Here is an 11,176-nt window from a genome sequence, read left to right on the forward strand (position 1 = left end):
ACTCCTGGATTTGGGCTTGAATCCACAAGCTTCTGATTCAAGGATTACAGCGCTAACAACTGAGTTCCTTTAATATATCACTGATAAAGGCGTACCCATATATTACCTCCCTGCTTTTAACTTTTTTAAAATTGGACTGCTCCAATCTGCTGCTATTTTCAAACTTCACCACATTTTATGTCCAGCCAGAACCAAACGTGGTCTGGCATAGACAGAGTAGCTTTGCCCCCGATAGAATTAGTGGATATTTATGCAAATATTCTTCAATGAAGTTGTTTACTTGGTACACAAGACAATGAAAATATTTAACCTTCTGTCCAATATATTTATGGTAAATTGGTCATTATCCGGTTCTCACATCCTCCTCTGGCAGCCTTCTGTCATGCAAGATAACCACTGATCACATCGGTTTCTACTTGAATCCAGAACCGCAGATGGTTTGAGCCTTGGTGATCAATTCTGTGTTGAACATTGTCTGGTGTGGCTCAGGAACCTCACTCTGGCATGGCAGATTCTGCCACATTTTCTGCAGATGAAGACAATAGGCTGGTAAGATTCAAGATTTGCTGGTGTTTTCTCTGGACTTTTGTCAGCCAGCAGAGCTTCTCATTTCACCTCGTCTCTTCCAATGCCCCTCCAGTTAGTCTCCAGAGATCACAGCCATAGGTTCAGTGATTTGTATCAATGTTTGTCATCTTCATATCTTGCTTGCGGCCGTTCTTGTGGTGGATGGACATCCAGCAGGTTATGACCTAGTGACCAATTCATTGTAGTCCGTGGATATGTGGCCGTCATCTATCTGATAAACAACGTGCATCATCACTAGAACACAACTTTCAACACCACTCCCGTGGCTCCCTGTCCTGGTAAACATCACTCCTCCACATATTCATCGACTTGCAACAACCCACTAAAGTGGTAGAAAAAGTTTGCAATGCCCCCTACCTGTCTCTTCAGGCTGATCTATTCAGCCCACCCAAGGTACGACTCCCATCAAGAAGGCTGATCTGGAAAAAGCCTCCCACACAAGACTTCAACACAAATTCCACCTGGACAAATGAATGGGAATCATTGGACACAACAAACAGGTCGCAAACTCAACCCAACAGCTATGTGGTTTCAACCTTCCATGATCGGGGCCGGCCACGACCCCGACCCCTGCTTGGCCAATCTCCACTGATGGGGCATTAGCGCTAGCCCCCTATGTTCCTTTGGGAGAGAGCAAACTATGCATCACATCATAGAAGAGTGTTCAATCCACAGACTCTACAAAGGCCTATCCGCACCATCACAGCAGGACCGGAATAAACTGCTTGGCTTAGGCACTTTGCATTTGCTAAATAAATAAATATCCAATGAGCATGGATATTTGGCTGAGAAACAAGTATATACTAATGGGATTAGCATACTCCAGGATCTTTAAGTTGGTGGCAGTGTCCTGCCATGAAATGCTGAGAATATGTGCAAGACAGTGAAAGTGGAAACCATTCCGCCTTTTCTACTGCTTAGCATATGTTGTCCCGGTTTCACCACTGTATGACTGCACTGAGGATGCAGACTTGGTAGATATTGTAAGGTTGCATGTTGTTTCTTGAAGAGGTCTAGGGCCTTGAATGGTTGAACAATAACTGTTTATTAATAACACATAACAATATACATATTTATAGCATACAGTCCTGACTAGGTATAATCTTCATGCCAACTTCTACCAGACTCATTATTACTCACACATGACGCTCTACATCATAGCGTGGGGAGCACTGTTTCCCCAGTCCTACATTAACCCTTATAGTCCCAGACACCTAATACTACAGTAGGCTTGCACTTTGGTGTTCTCAGTCAGATTGCTGTTGTTCCACACCTTCTTACTAAACTTAGACATAACAGCTGCAGCTTTTGGAGGCTCTCAAGTAGAAAAGCTAATTGTATAGACCCTGACCAAACATTTCTATACTAACTGAAAACCTGGGGTGCAGAGTGCTACAGAATATGATGCATTTGCCCCATTTCATAGATATTTTGGCCACATGTTCTTTTTTGCAACAACCTTCCATATTTACTTGTAGTGCCAGAGGCTACAGCCTCTTTTTACTGTCTGAAGACTTGACCTTCGATTTTTGGTTGTATTTCTCCACAACAATATGTAGCTGTGGTCATAAGGGAAACAAATTGGAGGAAATTCTGGTCCTGGTGAAATATTTCACAAATAAATGCTTCAGATTATCAGGGAGTGTTAAATAGGCGAATATCTATTTACCTAATTAGGCAGAGACATTGTAAAGTTTATTTATTAGTGTCACAAGTAGGCTTACATTAAGGCTCTGACAAAGGGTCGTCTAGACTCGAAACATTGGCTTTCTTCTCTGCCCCGAGGTTGCTGAGATTTTCCAGCATTATCTGTTTTTGTTTCAGATTCCAGCATCCGCAGTATTTTGCTTTTAGGCTTACATTAACACTGCAATGAAGTTACTGTGAAAATCCTCTAGTCACCACACTCTGGAGCCTGTTGGGGTACACGAGAGGGAGAATTTAGCATGGCCAATGCATCTAACCAGCATGTCTTTCAGACTTGTGGAAGGAAACCGGAGCACCTGGAAGGAACCCACACAGATGCAGGGAAAATGTGCAAACTCCACGCAGTGACCCAAGCCGGGAATCGAACCAGGTCCCTGGAGCTGTGAGGCAGCAGTACTAACCACTGTGCCACCATGCCACCCACATGACTCACAACTGTTTCATTGTGATGCAATAGTTCAGCACACACACTAGTTTCTACTCTTCCATTCTAGATTCTCTCCCTGTCCAGAAGTCTTCCCCTCCACTGGGGAAAATTCCAACCTTTAAATACAAGCTTCAATGAGCATCACTTGCTTGCAATTCACTGTGAAGTTAGTCCTGGTTTACACTCTTAAATTTCTAATGTTGACAATTCCCTTTCTTTTAAGAAAAAACTAATTACTGTTAGACAAATGTACACAGGTAGAAATACAGAAAAAATATTTCAAGTTCGCCACTGTTACATGGTGAGACATCCTTTAACAATTTTTCTGTGGCGCCATTTCTCTTGGTGAAGCTATCCAATAGTTGACGACTAATATTTGTCCACCCTAGCTGACAGATTTCTTTCCTCTCCAACAGTTGTTTTAAACTGGCTATTTCTATCTTTATACATTCTACAAAACATGTAAATGAATACAGTCCCACAAAGATCAGCTATCTGTGCAATATTCCATTGGAATTTTTTTTCAGCCTCTTTTATTTTTTAAATACAACATTTCCTGCAAAAGCTTTGACAAATAGAACTCCATATCAACAGCATCAACTAGAGCAATAGTTTGTGACGCGTGTGCTCTTCACTACTTTCCTTATTTTCTTTGCCTCCCGTGTCAAGGGGCAATTGTCCCCATTTTCACCCATAAGAAGTATGAATCTTTCTGCATCGGAAAAACCATCGCCAAGCTTTGCATGTTGAGGTATCCAAAAAATAATTAATTTCTTATTATTAGGATCACCCAAAGCTGAGAACTTCAGCATACACTTTTCTATTTTTAATCCATTTAAAGCTTTATTCATTCTCAAAATGTCTTCCACCATTGGATTTTTCGCAACATTTTAGCTTCAGCAGATCAAAACTTGCACCGGGTCTTGTCTTCGTACCTGATCAGCTGAGCTGTCTTGAAGGGACTCAACTATCGCACCTCACCCTTAGTAGCAGCCGCTTTCTGTCCGGATCTGCGACCACTAATTGTGGTGGGACTGACATTGTCCCAAGTAAGGCTGTTATGTAAAATTATATTCGACTGACCCTTATAATCTCCAAACCCACATACTTAAAAGCCCCAGAAGCTTAACTGCCAATTCTAAATACCTTTCTATTTTGATAAATAAAATTTTCTTCAAAGTCAGTAATACCCCTATAATAAATTATCCACATTTATCATAAAGATGCCCACACATTTTCCCTTACAGTCCCAATAGAACATGGCTAGGTCCACTTTCAACTGTGAACAACCTAACTTTAACAAAACTGCCCTTACTGAAAAATACCACACTCAAGAAACATCACTAAACCCATAAAGACATTTATTCAATTTCCAGAGTTTCCCTTCTATTCCTAGTGCTCCCTTTGGAGGTTGTAATCATACTTCTGTCTTGAGCAGGTTACCCTGAAGGAAAGCTATTCTGATATCTATAAAGTTACACTTTCAAGAATAAGTGGTTAGAATTGCTTTAAAAAATCTTTAAAATCACCTTTCCAGCAATGGGAGAAAGGTTAGAACCTTTTCTGTGCAAACCCATCTGTGTGACAGAGCAGATCCACTTCTATCAACCACCTCTGGATATACTGAAAATTCTTTCCAGCTTACTGTTTACTAGAAAGCCTTTCTACTGTGTGTCATCTTTTCCTCCTCCTAAATGTATCGCCCAAATCAGTATTCAAGTTAGGTTTTCTTACTCTCCACTCTTGTTCTCCCTGCTGTCAATTCATGGCCCTCACCTCACGTCTTGGACATGTAGCCAATTTTTGTATTTGCCTGTAGGCTTCCCTGTTCATCCCACGATCATGGTCCGCCCCTCTAGTTATCCGATCCTTCTGGCCTGTACACCACAAGGAAACTTTAGGTGAGCGATTCTTGCATGAGATTACCTTTTCATGTTCTTCATGGTCAGTACCCATATCATTATGTATTTCTTGAGCTCTCAAATCCTGCTCGTCTGGCTCCAAATTGTAGAACTCGTGGGTATGCGAAGCATAAGGCTCCTCATTATCATCACCTTCACCCATGTTGTCAGTGTGAAAGTTCTTAACTCATCTCTATTACTCGTGAAGAATGTGTTTCTACTGCCTGATTCCCCTATCGTACTATTAGTTTTGCCATCACATCTAATAATTTTTCCCCAGACCTCAATCCCTGCATCCTTCTCTCTTATATAAACCAGATCACCAGAACAGAAATATCCCCCAGATGGTCTTCTACAAAGTCTTAAAGCTCTCTTAACTTTTACCGATACTGCAACTTTATTGCCAACAAGTAGCGCAGAAAGTACAGCCACTAGTCATTTCTTCCAGTGCTGGAGGATCGTCAAATGGCACTAAAGGCAATTTTGGAATCTAGCTGTATGCATTATACCACCCAATCAACTGTAAGGAATTTGTCACATATACTGCCCACGCCAGTTCCCAGCATGGTTTATTTCACACAAGCCATTACTGAACGGACGTTCTGCAGAAGTTTGCATGACTTTATATGTTCTCACACATGTCCCTAAAACTCTTCATTTGCAAAATTCACCTCCATCATCTGATGAAAATTTTGTTGGTGACCCAAGGTCTGTACCGACCCACTTTCCATGACTTTATCCAATATTGTCCGCTGGTCCTTGTTGTTTACCGCAGACATGTGGAACCTGGTTGCCATATCTACAAAATGTAACAGATAAACATTCCGATCCTTTAAATTCTCAGGCTAATGGGACACTTGCAACCAGGCCTGGTGGTGTCTTTCAATGTTAAAACATATATCACCTCGAGATATGACCTGTTCTACAAATGATTCATATACTTTATCCACACTTCGGCATCCTTTAGCCGCAGCTTTAAGTTTTGTGATGAAGGTTCGGAAAATTGCTTATGCAATTTCCAGATAAAAGTCTGGCTAAAAAGAAAATTATCTGGATATTGCATAAGCAATTTTCCTTTTAGCCAGACTTTTACTCCAGAGGTCAACAATGCTTCTTGACGGAAAATTCCCGGTTTCCTCAGTAGAATACAATGATGTCCGGATCCAGTGAACTGTACGTTCACCGTGTTACCAAACCGTGTTGTCATTCTCCATGTCCAAATGCATCTTTGTTTTTTTCCATCGAGGACTTACTCAGCAATAATGGTATGGTTACTCCAAACCACATGAGGGCTAATGAAATGACACTTTCCTGCAATTTCACTTCTGAGGTTCACTTTCTCCTAAAAGATATTGATGCATATCATCATTTCCAAACCGAACGCTGGTAGCCCTTTCGTATATTTTTTTTTAACTCCCTTATCTGCTCTCCAAATAACAAATTACCCCACACACTGTTGAGGTATAGCCACTATCTGGTACAGCACAATTAAATGAATTGGCAACCAAGATATTCATGGGCCAACTTAAGTTTTCTGTCACTAATACAATAAATTCTTGCCCATCATTCTTATCATCTTCATCATCAGCACCGTCTGCTTCATGAGTTGCTTCAAATGCTAGATTCCTGATTTTTGGACAATTCCTTAAATAGTGTTATTTTGAGTCACACCGAAAGCACCTAGTAATTATTCCCCGTCTATTTCTGGGGTGCGTTTGCCATTGACGGCTATCACCCTAGTCATGCATTTTACCTTGCTCCATAACCTATTAAAAGTACAACCCACCTCAAGATATCTTCGAGCAATTTCTTCTCTGTACAAACATCCACAATTCGGCCCCTAGAGATCAGTAACCATGGAGTCCTCCATTCTCTGTCCCACTGCAGAACTTTCAACATCTCTTGGCAAGGTAGCTGGAAACTATAGTTTCCCACTTTTCTTTTTAAGAGCAGCGGTCATTTGTTCAAGAAGAAGATCTTCACCACAAAATTGAACGCCTGTCAAAACCAAACTCTATCCATCTAAGAATCTAAACACAATTACAGACTCTGGAATGTCTGGATTAAATTTCTTCAGTACTTTGTATAATCTCTCAAAATCCATGACATATTCTTCTGCAGACTAATTGTCCATCTTCTTAAATTTATCAAATATTGGCCACGCCTCATTGGCTTCTAACAAGTCATTTTTGTAAAGTCTGTCCGTAAATTGCAGTAGAATTGGCAAACCATCTTCAGTATCCAAGTCAAATACTTCATTTCTAATCTTGTTTCTTTCTGGTAACGACAAGACCAAAGCCATACCTTGTTTCCTGTTCGCTAAAGGAGTGACCAGAGTCCACATCTCCACCTTCTTCTGCCATTACTCGAATGGTTCCAATTCCAGAAAGACTGGTGGGTAACCATAGTTTCTGATCTTGCAGTGTGACTCAGCCACTTCACCTTAAGAGCCACTGGGAGCTTTTACTTTTGTCAGAAACAGGGGATTGCTTTCTGTTTTCTTTATCTTCCCACCTGAAGAGATCGAGGTCAAACCTCTGCTACCATGATAAATAGGTGGATATCCATTTCCCGAATTAGGCAGCAGAAGACATTTTGCCGATTCATTGTGATATAATAGTTCAGTACAAACCTGGCTTCTACCCTTCCCTTCTGGATTCTCGCCACGTCCCAAAGTCTCCCCCACTGGGGGAAACGCCAGCTCTTAATACAAGCTTCAACGAGCATCATCTCCTCTCAATTCACTCAAACTAGTCCTGATTTACTCTTGAAGGAACCCACATTTCTAACATTTGTCAGGGAGGAGATCTCCCAGTTGTTTAGAACACATTCAGGAATACAACGAGACCATTTCTTTTTCTTTGGAAGTTCATGTCAGCTGACCCTCAATCTGAGGTTGAAGTCTATGAAGAATTTCAAATTTCTGCTGTGCATTGTCAGGTACTGAGACCACCAATTCCCATACCGTAACAGTCATCTCTCACAAAAGGCCACCATGACAAGAAGCTCTAACGCAATATCAGCTGCACCAATTCAGGTTTCATTGGAAGTGACTGAATGTTTTAACCATATGATTAAAACAATGCTGCATGACTGCTGAAGATACTGTCTCAGTTGAAGTTTAATGTAGATTAACCTGTTTGTCCAAAGACAAATGTAAAATCTTTCAGCACACTATTCAGAGATCAGCTGAGTAGTTTGTGATCATTTGTTTTAGTGATGTTGGTTGAGTGGTAAATATTGGCCAAGAGACCAAATGCTTCCTATTTTTCTTTGAAGTAGTTCCATGAGATCTTTTACAGCCACCTGAGATAACAGACAAAGTCTCAGTTTAATGTCTCATCCAAAAGATGGCACCGCCAACAGTGCAGCACCCTCTCAGTACTGCAATAAATAATCAATGTAAATTATGTTTTCAAGTCTTTCTGAAAGAGACATGCTTTTTTCCCCGCTTATGTTGGTATTCATGTGAAGTGCCCTGATGAGTGCAGGACAAAGCTCTGATGTGTCTCTTTTTTCAACAACAGTTGAGTTCTGTAGGGTGGCATGGTGGCACAGTGCCTCACAGCACCAAGGACCTGGGTTCAATTCCAACCTTGGGTGACAGTCTGTGTGGAGCACAGACTGCACTGTGGGGGTACTACAGTTCTGTACTACCAAATGACTATTTGCCTTCAAGTCTCTTAGTGGGACTTGAAGACTCAATCCTCTGACTCAAGAAACGAGAGCTCTACCACTGAGCAATAGCTAATTGATCTCTGTGCAAAATGGTTTCTGTATTTGCAGTGACAATATTAATTAATTAATTAGCTATGGACTGCTTTGTCCGCCCTGATTTCATGGAAGAGATCATATAAATGGTTTGTCCTTTATTCTCCTTTAACTTGAGCAATTTATTATTCACTGTGCTTGTAATTTGATAGATTCTGTGACCACTTACTGAATTTTCAAACGATGATGATGCTCCAGTAACTACAGCACCAGGGACCCAGGTTCAATTCCGACCTTGGATTACTGTCTGTGTGGAGTTTGCACATTCTCTGTGTCTGCGTGGGTTTCCTCCGGGTGCTCCGGTTTCCTCCCGCAGTCCAAAGATGTGTGAGTTAAGTGCACTGGCGATGCTAAATTGGCCCTTACTGTCAGGAGAATTAGCTGGGTAAATACATGCGGTTAAGGGGATAGGTACTGGGTGTGATTGTTGTCGATGCATGTTTGATGGGCCAAGTGGCCTCCTCCTGCATTGTGTAGGGATTCTATGATAATTTGCAGGTAGCCTTTCCATGAACATTGGGCACTGCACAATGTAGGATACTAAATGCACCGCCAAATAATGGTCAATTTATGCTCTGAAATTACCTGCACAATTTAATTTGAACAAAATAAAAATTTGTCCCTTTTCAGTACAGGAGTCTTCCTTAATGGAAATTAGTAGTAAATTGCTGGGATTCCCAATTACTCCGGCTCTTACATTCTGGCCCTTAACACCTTGATAAAGTATAATTTTGACCGACTCTTGAACGCCCAAGCTATTAATACCATGATTGGTTGCCCATTTCATGGGCAGCCTTTTTAAAAATATCTCTTTTTTGTTTTGATGCAGTTGTCCATTCCTGCCAACTGTTTGGTAAACGCTGCAAATTCAGCACCGGATCAGAGAAAAATAATGTGCCTGAATTAATTTCTATTCTGACCAGTACATTTTTTAAAAGACATACGATTTTAATAGAAACGCCCATGCACGCCGGATACAATTGCAGATCAGTGAGTCTCCATAGCCGTAATTCATTGTGTGTGTGTGTGATTCTGTTTTAGTGTAAATGCTCGGGGACCCATTTATTTGTGCATTTCGATTGGGGGGACACGTGAAACCCGTCATATTCAGCGACTGGAAAACCTCCCCACCCATTGTTGCGTTCAATTCTCCAATGAAGGCAGGTAGCAGGAACACACAGGAAACTCCAACAGTCAAACTCAGTCTCTCCTGTCAAGCCACGCACCGGGCCGGCCGCTGTTTCATTGTTAGGCGGAAGGCGCACGCCGCCCTCAACACTGGGCGGGTTGTCAGAGTGGCGGTCCGGGGACCGTTCCAATGACTGTGTGGGTGGCGCGCGGGGGAATCTGGGGAACGTTCCAATTATTGAGGGAGGCGCACGCGGGGTCCGGGTACCGTTCCAACGATCGTGTGGGTGGCGCGTGTGGAGCCTGAGGAACTTTCCAATTATTGAGGAAGGCGTGCGAGGGGACCGGGGAACGTTCCAATGGCTGTGTGGGTGGCGCGCGGGCTGGGTGGCGCGCGCGCGGTGGCCGGGGAACGTTCCAATGGCTGTGTGCGAGGCGCGCGCGCGCAGGGCCCGGCTTTCTCTGACAGTTAGTTACAAGGCAAACGGCCTCCAAACAGCTCACCGTGCTTTTCTTCGACACCATCTTATCCATCTTCTTCGCAATTCGAACAATATCTTCCTCCTCCTTTTTACTCATCGCGCCAACCCGCTCGCAACCGACCAGACGGTAGCGTTTGATTTTCCCGAGACGTTAACAAAATCCCTCCGGCTCTCCTGAGCGGCAGCCGCAAGCGCCAAATACTCACACAGAGAAAGCCCAAAGCAGTGGAAAATCCGTCATGTAAATAGAGGAAGCGCTGCAAGCAGACACGGCTAATCGATGGACGGCGGGCCGAGCTGCCTGTGATGCTGCCGGCCTCCCCTCCCCTGTTCGGAACCTGACGTGTGAAGCAGGGCCATGGAGGCACCGTCATGTGATCTGGCAGCGGCTGATCAGGCCAGACAGAGCTCTGCTGTGTGTCTACTAAAGCAGCTTAACTGCACAGACCACTCACTGCCAGTTAACTTGTCCTTTATGTTTAATAAATCATTGACATTCCCACAACGCACAGCTTTGCTTGCTATTTAAAGAGCTATTGCCACAAATTTGATTTATTATTGTCACATGTATTAGTATAAAGTGAAAAGTATTGTTTCTTGCGCGCTATACAGACAAAGCATACTGTACACAGGGAAGGAGAGAATGCAGAATGTAGTGTTACAGTCATAGCTAGGGTGTAGAGAAAGATCAATTTCATAGAATTCCTACAGTGCGGAAGGAGGCCAATCGAGTCTGCAAAAGTTCAACTTAATATAAAGGAGGTCCATTCAAAAGTCAGGGAAGAAGCTGTTTTGAGTCAGTTGGTACGTGACCTCAGACGTTTGTATCTTTTTTTTCCCGATGGAAGAAGGTGGAAGAGAGAACGTCTGTGGTGCATAGAGTCCTTAATTATGCTGGCTGCTTTTCCGAAGCAGCGGAAAGTGTAGATAGAGTCAATGGATGGGAGGCTGGTTTGCATGGTGGACTATTGGCAGCAATGATAATGATTGTTTAAACTAGTGTGTTTTCTTACTTTAGTAGACACATTGCTAGCCAGCGTGGTTTTTTTAAAAAAAGAAATAAAGTGTGTGTGCATGATGCCATCAGGCAGTGTTATGTTACCACTGCGAGGAAATGGAAGAAATTGGAGCAAGCTGGAGAAAACTGCTCCTGCGACAAAGCTTGGCCAGGA

General features: G+C 42.6%; 1 protein-coding gene across 2 annotated transcripts in view; it reads right to left on the reverse strand.

The window, feature by feature from the left end:
• tcea1 (transcription elongation factor A (SII), 1) overlaps window positions 1-10,337 on the reverse strand; it is a 73,982-nt gene extending 63,645 nt beyond the window's left edge. The window contains exon 1 of one of the 2 annotated variants that reach the window (XM_078216167.1): window positions 10,027-10,337. In XM_078216167.1, the coding sequence (XP_078072293.1) occupies window positions 10,027-10,101 (75 nt within the window). In that variant the 5' untranslated portion in view covers window positions 10,102-10,337. The remainder of the gene's footprint in view (window positions 1-10,026) is intronic. The other variant, XM_078216168.1, reaches the window with a different exon arrangement.
• Between the last annotated feature and the right edge of the window lie 839 nt (window positions 10,338-11,176).

The sequence above is a fragment of the Mustelus asterias genome, chromosome 7 (assembly GCF_964213995.1).
Source record: "Mustelus asterias chromosome 7, sMusAst1.hap1.1, whole genome shotgun sequence".
Lineage (NCBI taxonomy): Eukaryota > Metazoa > Chordata > Chondrichthyes > Carcharhiniformes > Triakidae > Mustelus > Mustelus asterias.